Below are 18660 nucleotides of genomic sequence, written 5' to 3' on the forward strand. Positions count from 1 at the left end.
CACAGTGGGGCATGGGAGTTCTGCAGGAGAGAATGCATCCTCAGACATACACGAGTACAGGGTGAGATCTCACTACAGAAGATGAGGGGTTCATCACGGATTGGGGGGTTGGAAGAGGATTGGGACTGGCTATGCGATCTGATATGTGAGGGGAAAGACACAGAGCCCCAGCATGGCCAGGGATGGCCACCGAGAGCAAGCAATTGGTGCTACAATAGGAGCTGGATTTCAAACAAGGTGGATGGTAGAGGCAGGCGATCATGGGTGGCACCAGAATGGCGGGTCTGGGGCTAGGGCAAGCTGAGACTAAGAGGAGATAGCTAACTGGAGGAGACTGAGGAAGGAGGAAGGTCATGACAGATTCCAGCCATGTAGGCTTGTCTGTCCTGAGGCATATGTGCTCCACTGAGTGTGAAGTCTGAGGATAGGGTTTGGTGAAGTGGCATAGCCGTTCAGGTGTCGTCCCTGCAGAGATTTGCTGCTCACCCAGCTTATGGCGATCTCACGCCTTGGCAGGTAGGTCTCTTTGGCCACAAAAAGCAACTCAGACTATATGAGGGTACCTGAGAGGAATAGGTTCAGACAGGCTGCTCAGAGGAGAAACTGTGACCTGCCAGTCAGGACTCCCCAATCAGAGAACTAGAGGGGTAGGATAGGCCCAGGGCAGTTGGCTCAAGGGGTCTGGGCACACAGATTTGGAAGTCAGGGACACCTGAGTGGAGAATGTGTGTGAAGATGGGCAAACTGCTGATCGCTGGTATAAACAATGAGAAGTCAAGAGTCATTATACTCTTCTCTCTTCCATGCATGCTTGGAAATCCTTAGGAGAATGTCGAATGAGGTTTTTAAAAAGAGATGTGTCTATGCCTGTATATCTCCTATGGAGTGTATATTCTAGTGTGGGTGTGCAGGCAACCCAGAGACCTCTGAGTGTGTAAGGGCACAGACATAGGGCCACTGGCCTGTGCATACCTGTACACAAACTGGCACACTCTTGCACTTGGCGATGACACGTGAGCAAGGCGCGAGGCGAAGCTCTGTTCTGGCCAGGCTTTCCACATTCACCCCAACATCCTGCAGAGTGATTTCGTGTGATCACAGTTTGCCCAGGCCCTTGACCTTTTAAACGGAATGTGTAAGATTGGGCCTGAACTTGTGACAAGATGTGTTAATGTGTGACGGAGGGCACTGATTGTGGATTTGGGGAGACACTTGTGAGGCTGGGCGGGGCTATGGGTCGGAGTTTATTAGCTGTGGACTCCTCACTCTCCCATGCGTGATTTCCCCATAGCTCTCCGGCGCCCCCTCCCTTGAGTCTGGCTGTAAGGAAGGTGGGAGACACCTGTTGGGGGGCTAAGAGGGGCTGAGCCCACCCTGGCCTCCCCCGCTGAGCCCTCCCGCCAGCGCCCGCCCTGCTGGACTCGGGTCCCGCCCCCGGGACCGCAGGCAGCCGAGCAACCGCCAGTAAACGCACCGCGATCAGAAGAGCGCAAGGCGGCTGGAGCGCACAGCGGGGGACCCTGCGCAGGGAACCCAGAAAGACAGGAGCCGCCCGAAAGGCGGTGGGGCAGAGGGGCCGCCGTGGAGACACCGGGGGCTTCGGGCGGTGCCAGGCAGGTGAGTGTAGCTGCAGAGCGACCAGAGCCCGAGATTCAGGCGCAGTGACCCGCGGCCTCATGCCCGTCTGGTACTGTCCCTGTCCCAGACCCAGCCACTGCTGCCCTCTTTCTGTACCTCTTCGATTCTTGATTCTCATCTTTTACCTTTCTATCCCGTTTTTCTGTCAGTGTCCTCTATTTTCTGACTCTTTCTAATCTTTTCTCTCTCCTTTTGCGTCGGTCTTCCCGCGTCTCTCTCAACCCATCTTACTGTCTCTTTTCAGCTCTCTGTCTCTCTCCCTCTTTCTTAGGTATTTTATCTTCTCTCTCTCTCTCTCTCTCTCTCTCTCTCTCTCTCTCTCTCTCTCTCTCTCTCTCTCTCTGTGTGTGTGTGTGTGTCTTTCTCTCTTTCTCTCTGTCTGTCTCTCTCTGTCTCCCTCCCTCCCTCCCTCCTTCCCTCCCTCCCTTCCTCCCTCCCTCCAACCCTCCCTTTCCTCCTTGGTTCTCCTCAGCCTCTGTCTCCCCACCGATCTCTCCTCAAGTCTCTGTCTTCGTATCTCCCTGTCATTGTGTCTGTGTGTACGTGTGTGTGCCTGTGTGTGTGTGTGCGTCCCATCTCTCTGCACCACTCTTCCTTGGTTCCTGTTACTCTTTCCAATTTGCTTGGCCTCTTCCTATTCTCAGTCTCTGACCATGTCTGACTCCCTAGGTCTGGCCTCTTGTCCCTTTGCTCCCTCTACCCTTCTGTCTCTATTCAGTTGGATCTATTTGCCCTTTCCTTAGAGCTCCATGTATGCCCCTGAATCCATGCGCATCTACCCTTTTGTCGTAGGGTGTGGGTGCAGCGAGACCCAGTACTCATAATTTCCTTCCCCACAGACGGCCCTTTCCTCGGGGCCCCGCCTGGTACCAGGAACACCCCCAGCAGGGGGACTGCGCCTGGAAGCTGTAATGGAGGCCCTGCAGAGGCAGCAGGCAGCTCGGCTGGCCCAAGGGGTGGGGCCTTTGGCCCCTCCACGCCTACCGCTTCCACAGCCTCCTCTGCTTAGCGCCCGGACCCTACAGGCTGAGGGGGCTTTAGGAGTGGTTAGGGCTGACGAAGAGGAGGACGCTGAAGAAGATGAGGAGGGAGAGGCACCCTTAGCAGAAGAGGAGGCAGCGGAGGAGAGCCATCCAGAAGCCCGGTGTCCCAACTCACCTTCCAACCAGCCCCCTGGACTCCAACCACATGAGTGGACCTATGAGGAACAGTTTAAGCAGGTAGGAACCCTCTCTCCATCACTGCCAGGCTGTCCCTCCTTCCTCCCCACTGACAAAAGCGGTCCACACATCCCTACCAGCCTCTGCAGGATGTAAAACAGAGACCCGGAGAGCGAGAAGACTGGAGGACGGATAGTGATGAGTCAGGAGAGACACCCATGGAAACATGGGGAAAGTGCACAGAATTCATTAAGAGGTATAGGAGATCCCGGAAACATGGGAACTGACCCTTGGAGGCCATTGATGAGTCTGAAATGGAGGCAGAGTGAGTGTGAGGGCCTTTGAGGGAGGGAGACCTGGAATCTGAGGAACCCACGGCAACACGACCCTAGCTGCCCTTTCATAACAAATGACAAGGACCAGAGAGAGAGTCTCACACTGTCCACTGTCTTTGGACAGAGGATAGAGGTTGCTTCTCCTTTTCGCAGGCTGGTATACCCGTCCTCTTTCCTGCCACACTTCTTTGCCATCCAGTCTTTCCCCCTAGCCTAAATTCCCGGGTGTCAGCTCCCAGCTTGTGCTGGTCATTTCAGCTGCAGTGTAACGGAGGCCCCTGTGCAGAATGGGCACTACAGGTCTTTATGTACATGACCTTTTCCTAACCCTTCCGGTGTTATTCTAGGGACAGTAGGCCAGGCTGTCACCATCGTTACTCAGGGCTGTGGTTTCCAGGTGTGCCGTTCTCATGGTGTTACTCATAGGGGGTTGGTTTGGGGTATTTTCTAGTGCTGGTGTTCTGTGGCATTAGCGTAAAACCGTGAGTGTCACTCAGGACCTTGTTACCTTGGAGATTTCTAGTGGCTGTTTCTTTAGGGCTTTGTTCTGGGCTTATGACTGAGGAAGTGTGGGTGTCATTGTAGGTACCCATGTGAGGCTTAGAACTCTGGGTCATGTGTGTGGTCCAAAGCTATGTCTCTGGGGTTTGATACTTATGGGAGGGTTTTACTTGGAGAGTTGTTATTGGGGGATGCAATGTTACTGTCTTTGCTACTCACAGCCAGCGGATGCTGAGACACTGTTTCTCTGAACCAATGACTCCATTACTCCAGAACTGTTCGTTTTAGACTTGGGAGGTAATGTTGGAGGTGGTGGTGACCAGTAGATTCTTTATATTCTGACATCTTAGATTCCGTGTGTCATGTAGCCAGTGCCTGTATGATAACTTCTATGGTAGACACAGTAACCACCTCTGGAAGGGGATCAGACAAGATGGCGTCTATAAGGATCTTCTCTTCCTGCCTGAACTCACCCTAGTTTGTATCCTGGCCCACAAGGATATACATGATGTCCTTATACAGATGAAGAGGAATGAATAAATACTTCAGATACTCATCAGTCTTCTGGGTGTGGCGTTTAGCCCCAGCCTGGCTTCCGTCCTGAGACTCCAAATGTCCATCCTCAGTATGGTCGAGACTCTGTCCTAAAGAGCAGACCGAGCCACTGAAGTGCCTTCCTGTTCTCTCCCCACCCCCATATTTGTCAGATGCAAGGTTTGAGCCACCTAGGGTACCACTAGCTAGGACAGGTCTCTCGAATATATTAGATTCAGGCACCCTGTCTGCACCTGGGAGTGGGTCTGAGGCCAGAGAGTTCACATTCAGGTTCCATTCACCCTTTCACCAAGAACTCTTGTCCAGGGTACCACCTGAGTTGGGGTTCCAGGAGGGAGGGGCCAGTGGATGTGGAGAATGACCTTGGTCCTTCCTCAGCTGTATGAACTCGATGCGGACCCCAAGAGGAAGGAATTTCTGGATGACCTGTTTAGCTTCATGCAGAAGAGAGGTGAGTAAAGTGTTGGGGAGCACCCTGGAAGATCTCAAGGCATAGTCCCCAGGTGAGGTCCTCCCTGCAGAGTCCTGAGGTTGGTGGTACCTGTCCTTTGGGCTCTCGATAGCATCCTTAACCTCTGACCCTGCCTCCCTTCTCCACCAGGGATTAATTAGTGCCCAGCTCATAGGCAGGTTAATGAGTGTGAGATCAATTAGGAAGGGGGGGGAGAGCTGGTTGGGACTGACTTGAGAGAGGAGGGTCCCAGTAGTTAGGACCAACCAGAATCCTTGGTTGTATACAGTAAACCCTCCCCAGCCTTCTCTATTCCATTTCCCTTAGCCAGGGCACTCCCTACCTGTTCTGCAGCAGGAAGGACTAGGATTAGACTGAAGAAAGGCTTTCCTGAAGGATGGCCTGAGGCCGTATGAATTGGGCAACAGAGAAGGAATTGCTCTCCAGAAAACCTCAGTGTTGAAAGAACACAGAAGAGGTTCAGGAGGGATGAGGGTGGGCAGCAGTCCATCACTTCCGCCTCTCCCCAGATTCATGGGACTGAACACTGACTCATTATCTCTCTCTCCAAAGCTAATTAACTCACTCAGAAAGCAGCCTGATAAGCCGCTAATTAACTGTCCGCACTGCCCCCCTCCAGTACATCTTCTGGCCCAAGTCTCCCCAGTCCCCAGTCCAGCACTCAGCAACATTTTCTGGTCCCTTCCTAAGAGCCCCGTGTGAGGACCCCAGGCTTTCTTGCTCCCCAAGGACACTTGGTCGTGGTAGTCTTAGTATTCCCTCTCTGCACCCTTCCGGGGACCTTCTCGCCTGGTAACGGAGTGGTATGGTCTGACCGCCGCTGCCCACACCCCAAGCCCTGCCTCCCTCTGCTCGGCTGCAGGGGGAGGAGGTCTCGCGGGGCCGATAATTTCCCCCCATTAATCAGGCCGCAGCTAATTGTTCGGGTCCAAAGGCGCTGGTGGAAGGGGCCAGGGATCGGTAAGGAATTAACTGGGGCCCATCGCTCAGCTCAGACAGGCCCCTTTGTCAGGACCGGCTGGCGGGGGTGGCTAGGCTGAGGAGGTGGCTGGCCCAGGCAGGAGCTGATTCTCTTGCATCTGCTGTCCCCTGGCTTACTGCAGCCTCCCAGGGTTGCTGCTTTGGGGAATATAGCTCTTGAGCACAGACGGAAGTTCTTCCTACAGTCTGCCCAGCAAATTGAACTAGTTTTCAGGCCGACTCTGTCAGTCTGGTAGATTCGAATGGCTTTTCATGTTTCTACATATTTAGAAAACAGACTTAAAAGAGGTAAAACATTTTCAGGCTGTGAGATTCTAATTTCAGAGCCTGTGAATAAAAGTTTCATTGGAGCACAACCATGCCCCTCCTCTTAGATATCGTCTAAGGCTGTTCTCGGGATACAGCTGCAGAGTTAGGTGTCTGTGACAGGCACCCTTTGGCCCACCAAGTCTTACCATTTACCTTCGGGCCCTTTCAGGACAACTGAGCTGATTTCTTGTCTTAGTTTCCTGTCCTTCCTCCTACTCCTCCCTTCAGTCCTTTCGGTTGCTGTGTCCTTACCCAAGCCTCATGGAGATGACCTTCAGTCCCCAGAGATGACCTCAGACGAGGCCTAATCTTGGTGTCCTGACTTTCTACCCACTTCACACCAGGGACGCCAGTGAATCGGGTGCCCATCATGGCCAAACAAGTGTTGGACCTGTATGCGTTGTTTCGCCTAGTGACAGCCAAGGGTGGCCTGGTAGAAGTCATCAACAGAAAAGTGTGGAGAGAGGTCACACGCGGCCTCAGTTTGCCAACCACCATCACCTCTGCCGCCTTCACACTACGCACCCAGTGAGGACAGCAGAGGGCATGGGCCCTGGGGCAAAACAAGAGGGGCTGGGTGGGGCGGGGGAGTGAAGAGCGGGGCGAGGGAGGGACGATCCGCTCGGGTCCGACCTCCCACCGCCCATCCGTCCGCCCTTAGGTACATGAAGTATTTGTACCCATATGAGTGCGAGACGCGGGCACTCAGTTCCCCAGGGGAGCTCCAGGCTGCCATAGACAGCAATCGCCGTGAGGGCCGTCGCCAGGCTTACACCGCGGTCCCGCTCTTCAGCTTAGCAGGACAGACACCTCGGGGAGCTCCTGGCCCCGCCTCGGGTCATGGCCCCGCCCCGGCCGCGATCCAGAGCTGCCCCGGTCCTGCCAAGGGTTCTGCTACAGGCTTGCCTGCCCACGCGTGCGCTAAACTGAGCCCGAGCCCTGTAAAGAAAGGTGCGAGGGGAGGGGGCGGAGTTTGGGAAATGGCGTCTCTGAGATCTATGAAAGCATTGAAACACAGGGAATATCAAAATATAGGGACTCGGGTGTGAGAAGCGTTGCGATATGAGAGCAGCAAGATCTGATGGGGATAGGTTTTGGAATCTCTAAGTTAGTGATCCTGAGCCTTGAGGTCAAGAAAGTCGTGAGAAACGTGAGGTCTGAAGCTCAAGAGAAGGTTCTTCATGGCAGCTTTATTCCACAGCTGTCCACATGGGGTCCCATTTGGATGTAGTTTGCTACCCCTGTAACTTGGATTATTTAAGGACAAAGAGCAAGGGGATTATTTAAGGACAAAGAGCAAGGAGAGCTTGCACATTCTCTGACATAAACCAGCCTAGACCACTATGCTGGCCCTTATTCTCCGCATCTTCAGAACCTCTGGATGGGAGGAGAGACTTAACCTGTTTATCAGCCGGCGTGACCGCTTTTGGTCCCAGGCCTAGAGGAGAATCAAATACAAACACAGGTAGCTTGGGCCAAAGGAGCCTAGTGACTTGTTCTCCCCTCCCCCCAGAAGAGACTGGGATTCCACCCCCTCGTCCAGCACTACCTGTGGGCTTGGCCTTCGAGGCTGCACGGGAGAAGCTGGCCCCAGAAGAGCCTCCAGAGAAGAAGGCTGTGCTGATGGGCTCCGTGGACCCACCTCGACTGGGGGCACCCCCCAGTTTTCTACCTCGTGGCAAAGTTCCTCTAAGGGGTGAGGAAGGGCTTGTTAGTGAAGGGTTTGGGGCTTGTGTACTGAGGGAAGATAGACTTCACTTGATGGATGTTGGAGGTGGTACAGACAGATCCTCCTATAGACAGCCACATTGTTATGGTAAGGGATTCAAGTGAAATGGGGACTATCCATAGGAATAAGTGCAAAATCTCACTCCCCAAAATGTGACTCCCCTGCCTTCTTCTGGACAGAAGAGCGATTGGATGGGCCCCTCAATCTGGCAGGCAGTGGCATCAGCAGTATCAACATGGCGCTAGAGATCAATGGGGTGGTCTACACTGGTATGGGTACTATAGGCTGTCTACACTGGCATGAAGTTGGTGCTTAGACTGGAATGGGGATATTAGATCTTCTCTACTAGCATGAGGTTCAAGGGTATCTGAACATGCGTGGGGGTTCAGAGAATTGTTCCACTAAAATGGGCTGGAGAAAATGTCTGCATGGCATGGGGTCCCAGCATGGTCTCTGCGGCATGGTGGCCATGGGATGTCGGCTTTGTCATGGGTCTCTGCGTTAGTATTTATTGTTTATCCACTTACGGGTATCAACATTGACGTAGAAGCTTCTCACTGGCCAGAGGGACTTGTCCTCGGTAGTGTGTGGCAAGGGATGTTGTGGTTCTCTAAGAATCCAGACACCTTTTTGATTTTGGGTCCCACCCTCTCCTGTTTATGTTTGCATTTTACTCTCTCTTCGCCCCTTTGTCAGGTATCCTCTTTGCTCGCCGCCAGCCTGTGCCAGCTTCCTTGGGGCCAACCAATCCTGCACCTCCACCCTCCACAGGACCCCCCTCCAGCACCTTGCCCTGAAAGCAGCTACTGAGAGCTAAGAGTCCCAGTATCACTGCATGGGAGAGAAGGTACTCTCCCATCTTGATTCTTTCAGGCTATGATGCCCACTCTGGGATCCAGTCCTGGGAGATGACAGCATGCCACCTCCACACCAAAGGGATGTCGTAGTATGTTCCATCTACCTCATTTTAAAAGGACGACACCACCCCCTAGCTGATTTCAGCAGCATCTACCAAAGAGTTCTTCCCCCAGTAACCCCTCTCGTCTCCTCATGTGAGCCCTATCCATCTATGGTACCCCACCTCTTTGAGTCAACTCTGCGCCTTTTCAGGGGGCAGGTAAAGGATTGGATTTAAATGTGAAGATGTCCCTTTGGGTCGCATCTGGAAAATAAAGCTGTACTTCCTCCATCTCTCATGCCTCCTCTTCGTACTTGGGTCTGGGAGGTGAACGGTACACAGGCTGCATTGAGCTGTCCAAATGGAAGGGCAAATGGCAGAGTCCGGTGAGAATAGAAGGGCACTTTTAAAAAAATAAAACAGACTTTCGCTGTGTTGTCTCCCGACCGGTCTTGAGTCCACTGTGTGGAACAGGCTGGCGTCAAACTTGAAGCGATCCCCCTGCTTTCTCTCCTAGTACCACCACACAGAACACCGACTCAGATCGGACTGGTGTAAGTCCTGACGATGAGAGGCTTAGGTGCAATTCACTTGAGCCTTAAAAGATTCCAAAAATGTATGGTGTCTCGCCCGGGAAGCTGCCTTCTGACCAGTATTAGTGTGTGGCAAGGGATGTGTAGAGTTCTCTAAAAATCCAGCCACTTCTGCTCACGTTTTTTGTTGCGGGTGGGTATGAACCTGTCCTGGAATAGTGGATGTATTTATACGCGCACCCTCAGGGAATGGGGTGGAAAAGACTCTGTATCCTGAAATTAGAACACTAAAAGTCTTGACAACTAGGCCCTGGAAACCGGGATAAGGCCGGGACCCAGAACGTTACCTAGGTAACCAGATTGCTTTGACAGCTGTCTGGTTACTTCCGACATCCAAAGACTAAACGGTTACGTCAGTTCCTTCAAGGAGCAACGGTGCTCTAGGATTGGCCAGACTTCTTCTTTGGGCGGACGTCCCACCCTCTGGCTGTTTCGGGCCGCTGAGGCCGGGCAGCAGAAGTGATGGCGGCTTTGACCGATGTGCAGCGGCTGCAGTCCCGAGTGGAGGAGCTGGAGCGCTGGGTGTACGGGCCGGGCGGGACCCGGGGCTCCAGGAAGGTGAGCGGTCCGGTCCAATGATCCGTTTCTGGGGCAGGACAGGAGCGGGCCAGTGGTCCTGCCCTCGGGACGGATGCAGCCACTTCTGTTCCGTCGTCCGCAGCCCAGCCTTTGAAATAACAAAGATCCGGGACATCCTGGAACGAATCGGACCCTCGGGATCCGTTCTCGAGGGGATTGGGATGAGCGGGGGTGAGGGACGGATACTTAAGCCTTTTTGAGATGGGCTCAGTGAGAACGTTTACTAAAACTCCACCCTTGCTCTCACAGGCGCGCGAAGGAGATTAGACAAATTCAAAAACTGATTAATGGGAGTTTCAGTAAGAGCTGAAGGCCGCAATGGAGTGTGGTTCTGGGACCCTGAGAAATTAATTGCACGGGGACGAGAGCCATACAGGCTGAGCACAGGTGGATGAAGAAGCCTCCAGGGTTCAGAACTGAGATCTGAGTAGGCCCAGATAAGGGAGGTTAGGAACTGAGTGCTGGGTGTTCAGATGTGGGCGAACATAATGTCTGAATTTTGACAAAAAGCTTAGGTACCCTTAAATCCCTTTTTATGATGGGGAAGTCATTTATTGGAGAACGTCTGGTAGTGTCAGGGATGCTTTGGAGCTAAGTACATCAAAGGTCTATGTGCTTTTTGTGCAAACATCACCAGCAGATTGTGTTCCAACTTGAGAACCAGCTTTTCAAAGCACTCTATCCTTTGGCATCTATGACCCTCCTGATTTTCCTTTTCCTCTTGTCTCTGGCTGCTACTGTCAGTGTTGTGTGTGTCCTCGTGTATTTGTTCCTTTAGTATTAGTATTCCTCACCTTCTGCAAAAACAAAAACCTTGACAACTCATCTACTTCCTCAGCCTCCCCCCCTAACTGACCACTTACTGTTGGAATATTGTACTTTTGAGCCCTCCGCAGGCCCCTTTGCTTCCATAGGTCCAGTTGCCCCTCTCACGCCGTCATGTCTCCAGTGTGTATCTCTGTACTCACGATTTAGCTAAGCTTATTTGCGATGCAAGATTTAGACCCCTTGGGATAGAATGTTTATTAAAACATTTGTCATATGTTCCTTGCTTAATATTGCTTATGTTGTTTGTAATTTTATACTTGATATCTGTTCCTATTGAATATAGTTTTGTATTGGGTTTGGATCGCTCTTGTTTAGACAAAGGGCGGGGGGGGGGGGATGAAGGAGAAAACCTTATTAGCCAATTATCTTTAAGAGGTGGATCTAAGTTAAGGCGTGGCTTCTGGGACCGAGGGAGAACTGCAATCGCTCCCCAGGGGCTCTCTCTCTGGGTGATTCCCATGGGACACAGCGGAACTTGGATTTCTTGTTTCCTGTTCTGTGAGTTTTTCCTCTTATAATAAATAACAAATATAATTGTTTTATCCCTTAGCTAGCCTGTTTATTTCTACAGAGGTTGGCCTCTAATTCACAGAGATCTGCCTGCCTCTGCCTCCGGAGTGTTGGGATTATAAAGGCATGACCCACGACATCCGGGTTCTTGTAAATCTTAATTCAAGTGTCTGACTTTGGAATTAACCTCCACTTCCTTTCAGGTGGCTGACGGTCTGGTCAAGGTGCAGGTGGCTTTAGGGAACATTGCCAGCAAGAGGGAGAGGGTGAAGATTCTCTACAAAAAGAGTAAGTACTTCTGTTAGGCGTCCAGTCGCTCTGCCTTCCTGCCCTTCAGCCCGTCTGTCACTAGAACAACACCTCGAGAACGGAAGGCACGTGACTGCTGATGTGGTAGGCTGGGGCGTGCTTTCTTAGGGACGAATGCCAGGCCTATGCCTGGTGTCCAGGGTTGGCAGCTGGAAGTAAGCTCTTCCACAGAGCTCTCCCCGGTGGAGAAGGGGGACAGGGTGCGGCATTTCTCTAGGCAGTGTTGGTTCAGCCAACATTTTAAATGATTGTAGCTGGTAATTTTTTTCAGTAACTCGGAATTAGACAAAATGCTAGCTTGTCTTGTGGCACTGAGAAGGGTACCCTGGTGAAGACTAGGTCAGCGGGAATCTGGGGGGAGGGGTGCGGCAGAGCGGTGGCAGTTTTTTTTGGTTTTGGCCCCAAAGCATGAGGTCAGCCCGCAGATGGTGATGCTAGGTGATTTGGGGAGTAGGGGACCCAGTGGGTGTGCTCATCTGGCACTGTGTGGCCAGCTCATAATTCAGGGATCTCCCCAAGGATTAGCCCTTCCCAAACGTAAATATTTTTAACATTTATATGGTGTGTGTGTATGTGTGTGCGTGCATGGTTAGAGGACAGCCTGTGGGAGTCAGTTCTCCTTTCACCATGTAGGTTCCAGGGATCAAACTCAGATCACCAGACTTGGCAGCAATTACCTATACCTGTTCAACTATTTTTGCCAGTCTCTAAATTTCCTTTATAAACTAAAGTCCCGTTACTGTTTTTTTTTTTTCTTTACTGAAACTTTGCTAGTTGAAGACCTGATCAAATACCTGGATCCTGAATACATCGATCGCATTGCCATGCCTGATGCTTCAAAGTTGCAGTTCATTTTAGCAGGTGATGCTAGACTCTGTGCACAGGCACCTGAGGGTATTAGGTGTAGTTCATCTTAGCAGGTGATACTAGACTCTGTGCACAGGAACCTGGGGGTATTAGGTGCAGTTCATCTTAACAGGTGATGCTAGACTCCATGTGCACAGGCACCTGAGGGTGTCAGCTGTGGAGGAGCCCGCAGTGATGGCATCCCTCTTCCATGCTACCATACAAATAGCCTGCCAGCTACCTTCTTTAGCCTGTCCTGGAACTAGCTCTTGTAGACCAGGCTGGCCTCCAACTCACAGAGATCCGCCTGCCTCTGTCTCCCAAGTGTTGGGATTAAAGGCATGTGCACCACCACCACCTGGCTCAAACTACCTTCTATTTATTTATTTATTTTATATACAACATTCTACCTCCACGTATGTCCACACACACGCCAGAGGAGGGTGCCAGATCTTATTACAGATGGTTGTGAGCCACCATGTGGTTGCTGGGAATTAACTCAGGACGTCTGGAAGAGCAGCTGGTGTTCTTAACCACTGAGTCATCTCTCCAGCCCTCCAACTACCTTCTTGAACGCAGGCCTTGCTCTGGGCTAAGGCCTATGGTGATCCTGCGAGTTTGTAGTCAACGCTGGGCGTAGTGTCACCTCTGGGCCTGCAGTGCTACTTCAGTGTCCTCTCAAAGGCCCGTCTAGGACTTTCTCCTTTATGATCTTCCTCACTGCCCACTGGCAGAGGCTCTTCCTGGGAGGAGTGGGCAAGAGAGTATTGTCACTCAGGAGAAGTGAGACTATCTCATCTTTTGTTCTTTACAGTCTGCATCCTTCCTTTCTGTTCGTGAAGTCATAAGTTCATAGGCAATGGCTTAGTGCTCAGGCCCCCTCATATCCTCAAGAGTGCCTCCCTGTGGGCAGTCTGCTGCTCGGGTTGGACCAGGTGCCGTTCTGACTCCCTCCTTTGATCATTTCCCTTCGCTCTTGGCAGGAAGCTGTCTCGGCTCTGGTAGTGTTTAGTATGCAGGTCACACACTGATTCTCTTGGCAAGAACTTTGCCCTTAACTGTCTGCAACAATGCCAACAACATGCCGAGTGACACTGTGGCATGCTTTGCCATGATAACACAGGACATTCGTTTTTGAACAATACCTATTCCTTGATGTCTACAATATTACCTTTATAGAGTTACCTATATGTGGCCAAAGGAACAACTTCTTAGTAGGTGGTTGATTTTTTTTCTTCCTTTCTTCTTTAAGTTTTTGTTTTGTTTTGTTTTTTGGGGGGCAGGTTTCGAGGCAGGGTTTTGGAGCCTGTCCTGGAACTCACTCTGTAGACCACGCTGGCCTCAAACTCACAAAGATCCACCTGTGTCTGTCTTCCAAATGCTGGGATAAAAGACGCATGACACTACTGCCTGGCAAGATTTATTATTTTTTAATCATGTATTGGTGTGTGTCTGAGTATAGGTGTGTGCACTTGAGCACCGGTGCCCATGGAGGCCAAAGGCTTCATATCTCCCGAGAGCTGGAGTTACAAGTAGTTGTGAGCTGCCTGACATGGGTGCTGGAAACTAACTCAGGTCTCTGGAAGAGCAGGTGCTCTTAACTGCTGAGTCTCCTCTCCAGCCTCTCTGCTGATTTTCTAGAAGGTCTAGAGAACATACAGCCGGTTCCTTTCCTCTTTCTCCTTCTGTTTGCTATTTTAGCAAATTAGGGAAGAGGGTGGCTCTCCCTGAAAGAGCAGCATCTTCCCTGGGAGAAGTCCCCTTCAGTCGGTCATTCTACAGGGAGAGTTTTCTGAGCACCTGTATCGTTCATTCACCTAGAAGACACCAAGCTGGGCACAGTGGGCATGTGACTAGATTCCCTCATACTTGGGAGACTGAGGCAGGAGGATTACGAGTTCAAGGCTACCCGAGTCAGCGTAGCACGATCCTGTCTCAAAAAACGATAAGGAAGAGAAAGCAATATAAAGGGAAACAAAACATTTACTGCTCATACACTGTGACCCAGGCTTTATTCTGAGCACGAGATACGGATGGTGAAATCAGAAAGTCTATGTCCTCGTGAGGACAAGCAGGGGTCCTTGTCCCTGCTTTGGGAACCTGAGAGATGATGGCTGTATATACACTTAGGACCGGAGGGAGGAGGGGCAGCTCCTGCTGAGGGGGCTGTCAGAGGGCTCCTAGATCCAGTACCACGGCTCAGACCCCCAGTTCCAGGAGTCTTCCCGCTTCCCCACCGCTTCCTGTGCCCTGCCTTGGGAAGTGGACATCCACAGACACGTGGACAATGGCAGTTTCCTCCGTCACCTTCTTTTCCTTTCTGCACGCTGTCCCATCTTCACAAGCATTTCCATCATGTCACAGGCCTGCTTATGAGCCCCAGTGTCGGCTTCTCCTTGCTAGGATAAGATCCTCACACTTTAGCCTTTCAGTCTGCCTTCCTGCCTTCCCGGCCAGCTCCGTGAATTCTCTTCTCTGATGGCCGGGTATGCTTTCCCCCAGTCGTTTGTACATGACAGCCTCACTCTCGAGCTCCTTCTGCTCTACGGAAGAGCCCAGATCCTGCCTCTCTCTGCCCTGGCCTCTCCCAGTCCATCTCAGCTCTGAGGGCCCATGAGCAGAGCTTGCCCAACACAGTCTGCTGCGTGTCTCCTCTTTCAGATCTTTCCTGGAGCCCTTGCTAAATGGTCAGTAGGAGCTTGGAGAAGAAGGATCTGGGTTGAAACTTGGGGGCAGGGATTTGTAGAATCTGAGATGCTCTTAGGCTCAGGATGGGTCAGGCAGGGGCACCCAGGAAAGGCCGGGCGGGATAGGAATGAACACCCAGGGGAGGGGACCAGTGGGCACAGTTGCTGCTCAGAGCTTTGGGGCCCAGCCTTGTGCCCACTGGGGCAGGGCTATAGCAATGCCCATGATCGTCTCACCACTGATGTCTTGTCTGTGTCCCGCAGAGGAACAGTTCATCCTTTCCCAGGTGGCACTCCTGGAACAAGTGGACGCCTTGATGCCTATGCTGGACAGTGCGTCTATCAAAGGTACCCCTCTGGGGCTGCAGCTCCATTCTCGTGCTTGGGGAAGTGGTTGGTGGGGCCAAGTCTTCCCTGTGTGAATGCGGAATCTGCTCCTTATCATTTCCCTACCCTGTGTGTAGCTGCCTCCTGACTATGGTTAAAATCCACCAGTAAGAGCCTAGGTCCAGGGCCTCAGGCAGTTTGGGCCTCGGACACGAGCACAGGCTCCAGCAGTCCCAACTCCGGAGATTCCGTCTGCTTTCTACCCTAAGCATCTCCTTCAGGGTGCTGCAGAGCCCAGATCTTATTGTCAGGGCTCCTGCCGGCTGTGTGAATGTTTTCTGCTTGCATTGCTAAGAGAGTTCTGGGCCTGGGCTTTGACAAGCAAGCAGCAGCTTTAATTGAATCCAGATATCCATCTTGTCTGTCTCTAGAGGTATTTCTCTCAGCTCCCTTTCCCTGTCCTGATCAGCTCGAGTAGCTGACAGTCTAAAGCTGCAGGCGTAACATGGTGGCCAAGGTTCTTGGTGTCGGAGCCCAAGGGGCCAGTGTAGGGACCTGGTATTCATTCCCAGCCTACCTAAGTTCCTTTATCCCTTAGGCCAGGAAGCTCTAGCCCTGCTGGGCTGAGAGCAAAAGGGGCAGGCCCTATAACAGGTAAAGCTCTCTCTACGCGGCCCTGCTCTAAGGAAGCAATACTGAGGGCTTTATGGATCTGCCTTCCGGGTACCTGTTCTCCCCTTACCCCCACCCCGTGGGTCCTGAAGCGAGGCTGGGGTGGGCAGGGAGCCCCGCCATCACCTCCAGCTTACAGGGGTCGATGAAGCCTGGCGTTTGTTTAGCTTCTCTACTCAATACTCTAATCCTGCCGACGACCTAATAGACTATCGAGCAGTCCCGGGGGAGGGCACAGGCATCACTGGGCAGCGTGTGTTGTGTTTTACAGCCGTTCCCGAGCATGCTGCCCGCCTGCAGCGCTTGGCCCAGATCCACATCCAGCAGCAGGTATGGAAGGAGAGGGGACCGGAAAGGAAGGTGGAGACGGCGTCACCATGTCTGCTGACACCAGGGAGGCTCCTAGACCCTTGTGTGGTCAGCGGAGGAAATGTGGGAGAGGGGAAGGACTGGCCTAGGGCCATCTCCAGGTCTCTTGCCTTCTACAGTAGAGGATGAGGTTGAGAGGAACCAAATAATCCCTGGGAATTTGTTTCTGACTATGGGTGAAATATCTCACAAGTTCAGAGACTTTTTAGAAATAGGGACAAAGATGCTGGAGAGATGGCTTGGCCCTTAGGGTTACTTGCTTTTGCCAAGGATCTGGGTTCAGTTCTATACACCCACATGGCCCCTAAAAACCAACCTCTGTGTAGCTCCAATCCCAGAGGATCTGACGTCCTCTTCTGGTCTTTTTGGGAATAGCCTGTACATGGTACACACATACAGGCAAAACACCCAAACACATAAAATAAAAACAAATAAATTCTTAAAAAAACATAGGGACAGAAGAGGAGGGGATGTTAATGTGTGGAAACCTTGGGCTGCTGTCTAGGGCACCGGGCCTAGGACCGAAAGTACCTGTTTGCAGTTTGCTCCTTTTCCTCTGGGTTCTCTAAGCATCATCCTCTCTAGGTTTGGAGGGAATGATGAGGCAGGCAGTTCAGTGTGAGATGGGGCTTTGTTCTACTCCTTTCTGAGCCATCCTTTGGCCCACAGGACCAGTGTGTGGACATCACCGAGGAGTCCAAGGCTCTGCTGGAGGAGTATAACAAGACTGTATCTTTCGTGCTTGTGGGCCTAGTGGGTGTTCTCTCCCAGCCTGTTTCTGCTACCCCTAAGCTCTCCTCCCATTCTGTCCTCTCCCTCCCCCACCCCTGTGGGCATATGCACAGTCTCTCTGCTTCCTCATTCAGACCCCCGTTATCACCTTGACTCAGGAGCAGACAATGCTTCTCTCCAAGCAGTTCGTGCAGTGGGATGAACTGCTCTGCCAGCTCGAGGCTGCCAAGCAAGTGAAGCCAGCAGAAGAGTGACAGCAGCTGGCCAGGCCAGGCCAGGAAAGGTGGCAGCTCCAGGGTCCTGAGACAGCCAGCCTGTCTTTACGAGGCAGAGGCAGCTTTGTATTTATCCAACGCAAAGACGTCCCGTGTGTGTTCGACTGGGGCCCAGCGTTCAGAGACCAGATTACCTTAGCGTCATGGTTTGCGCGCCCCATCTGTGTATTTATTCCACCGACAATAAACCAACCCCTGAAGGAGTGTGTTGGCTTGCCATTCTAGGATGGGCGTGGCTGTGAGAACGGAGTGGTGACAGCGAGAGCTGTCAACCCCCTTCAGGGTGGGCTGGGGAGCTGTACTGGTTGGTCTAGCTTGCTGAGAGATGTAGAACGCTCATCTGATTGATACCGTGGGGCATTGCATATTTATTTATCTCACATTTGCCAACTACCCTCTAAGTACCAGATCCCATGGCAGGTAACGAGGGCACAGGTAGGGTCACCTAATCTGTGTATAGGGTTTGGGGAAAGACCAAGGAAAGTGGCAGGCCCACCAGGTGGGCCCACCTCCCTGGATGGTCATGGAGGGAAAAGCAGGTACGTTTAGAGCAAGGCAGCATGGCTTTGTGACTACCAAATATCAGTAGCCAGAAGAGGAGCCCAAAGGTTTGGATGTAGTAAATTTCAGAATCTGGGGGAGGGAAGGTGGAGCAGGGACTATGGATAGGAAAGCCGCGCTCCACCAAGTGTATGCTGCCCTCTTGTGGTCCGAGGGACCGCCTCGGCTTCTTCAACTGCCTGTAAACCACGCAACCCGAGTGTTGCTGGCAGGCAAAATGCGGCGTGTCCAAAATAATCGGAAACTAGCAATCATCCTCAACTATTCCAACCAAATAGCTGCCGGCTCTTCCCCAAAATTTCCTATGAGTTTTTAACCAAATTAAAAGTTAATTTCTTCTCAATTCTTCTTGCCATTTCGGTGATTAATCAGCATATCACTGGACAAATATCGGAGAGCCTATTTTACTCTAGATACTGTACTAGGCTCTGTGGGCCCCCGGGGCCGAAGCGCTATGATGGTGTAGGGGCACAGGCCCTTCCCAGGGTCACCACTACCGGATCCTCCCAGCCTATACGCCAATCTTCTGCGGGCAATGAGTTGTGCACAAGCTAAGGCTTAGTCCCTACTGAAGATTGCCAGGGTTGCCCAGTGTCCCAGGAGTTCAGAACTCCGTAACTAAGGGTCTCTCCTTAGTTTGTATCCACCAATGCTTCACCTTCACTGATACGGTGTGTCAACGGTGACGCGCGCCTTCCATCATTTAAGGGCACAAATCCGCGTTCTTCAGGCGCAGGGCTCCTCCGATAGGTGTTCCTCTCCCGGGCATCACCTCTGCAGGCGCTGGCGTGCTC

The 18660-nt window shown here is 52.1% G+C and overlaps 3 protein-coding genes across 5 annotated transcripts in view; all 3 read left to right on the forward strand.

Moving 5' to 3' along the window:
- Window positions 1–2549: 2549 nt before the first annotated feature.
- On the forward strand, window positions 2550–8687 carry Arid3c (AT-rich interaction domain 3C). Of its 3 annotated transcripts, XM_075968083.1 has the most exons (7): window positions 2550–2858; window positions 4568–4640; window positions 6296–6479; window positions 6613–6902; window positions 7465–7647; window positions 7860–7949; window positions 8377–8687. In XM_075968083.1, the coding sequence occupies exons 1-7, from the start codon at window positions 2550–2552 to the stop codon at window positions 8475–8477; spliced, it is 1230 nt and encodes a 409-aa protein (XP_075824198.1). In that variant the 3' UTR covers window positions 8478–8687. The 3 variants fall into 3 exon arrangements, with proteins under 3 accessions (XP_075824198.1, XP_075824199.1, XP_075824200.1); XM_075968084.1 differs by lacking the exon at window positions 7860–7949; XM_075968085.1 differs by lacking the exon at window positions 7465–7647.
- An 888-nt stretch (window positions 8688–9575) lies between these two features.
- Dctn3 (dynactin subunit 3) lies at window positions 9576–17509 on the forward strand. Its single transcript, XM_075967421.1, has 7 exons — window positions 9576–9729; window positions 11292–11376; window positions 12172–12258; window positions 15195–15278; window positions 16201–16259; window positions 16968–17027; window positions 17195–17509. The coding sequence occupies exons 1-7, from the start codon at window positions 9634–9636 to the stop codon at window positions 17282–17284; spliced, it is 561 nt and encodes a 186-aa protein (XP_075823536.1). The 5' UTR covers window positions 9576–9633; the 3' UTR covers window positions 17285–17509.
- A 1063-nt stretch (window positions 17510–18572) lies between these two features.
- Rpp25l (ribonuclease P/MRP subunit p25 like) overlaps window positions 18573–18660 on the forward strand; it is a 1718-nt gene continuing 1630 nt past the window's right edge. Inside the window, exon 1 of the mRNA XM_075967422.1 lies at window positions 18573–18660. This exon is cut by the window's right edge and continues 185 nt beyond it. The gene's annotated coding sequence lies outside the window, so the exon portion shown is untranslated.

Source organism: Microtus pennsylvanicus, chromosome 3, assembly GCF_037038515.1.
Source record: "Microtus pennsylvanicus isolate mMicPen1 chromosome 3, mMicPen1.hap1, whole genome shotgun sequence".
Classification (NCBI taxonomy): domain Eukaryota; kingdom Metazoa; phylum Chordata; class Mammalia; order Rodentia; family Cricetidae; genus Microtus; species Microtus pennsylvanicus.

What these genes read in the sequence shown, in the direction of transcription:
- Dctn3 (XM_075967421.1), top strand. Translation starts at nt 9,634, where the DNA reads ATGGCGGCTTTGACCGATGTGCAGCGGCTGCAGTCCCGAGTGGAGGAG. An exon ending in AGATCCACATCCAGCAGCAG is followed by an intron (nt 16,260 to 16,967) that starts GTATGGAAGGAG and finishes TTTGGCCCACAG; the next exon opens with GACCAGTGTGTGGACATCAC. An exon ending in TGGAGGAGTATAACAAGACT is followed by an intron (nt 17,028 to 17,194) that starts GTATCTTTCGTG and finishes ACTCAGGAGCAG; the next exon opens with ACAATGCTTCTCTCCAAGCA.
- Arid3c (XM_075968083.1), top strand. Translation starts at nt 2,550, where the DNA reads ATGGAGGCCCTGCAGAGGCAGCAGGCAGCTCGGCTGGCCCAAGGGGTG. An exon ending in TAGCTTCATGCAGAAGAGAG is followed by an intron (nt 4,641 to 6,295) that starts GTGAGTAAAGTG and finishes ACTTCACACCAG; the next exon opens with GGACGCCAGTGAATCGGGTG. An exon ending in CCCGAGCCCTGTAAAGAAAG is followed by an intron (nt 6,903 to 7,464) that starts GTGCGAGGGGAG and finishes CCCTCCCCCCAG; the next exon opens with AAGAGACTGGGATTCCACCC.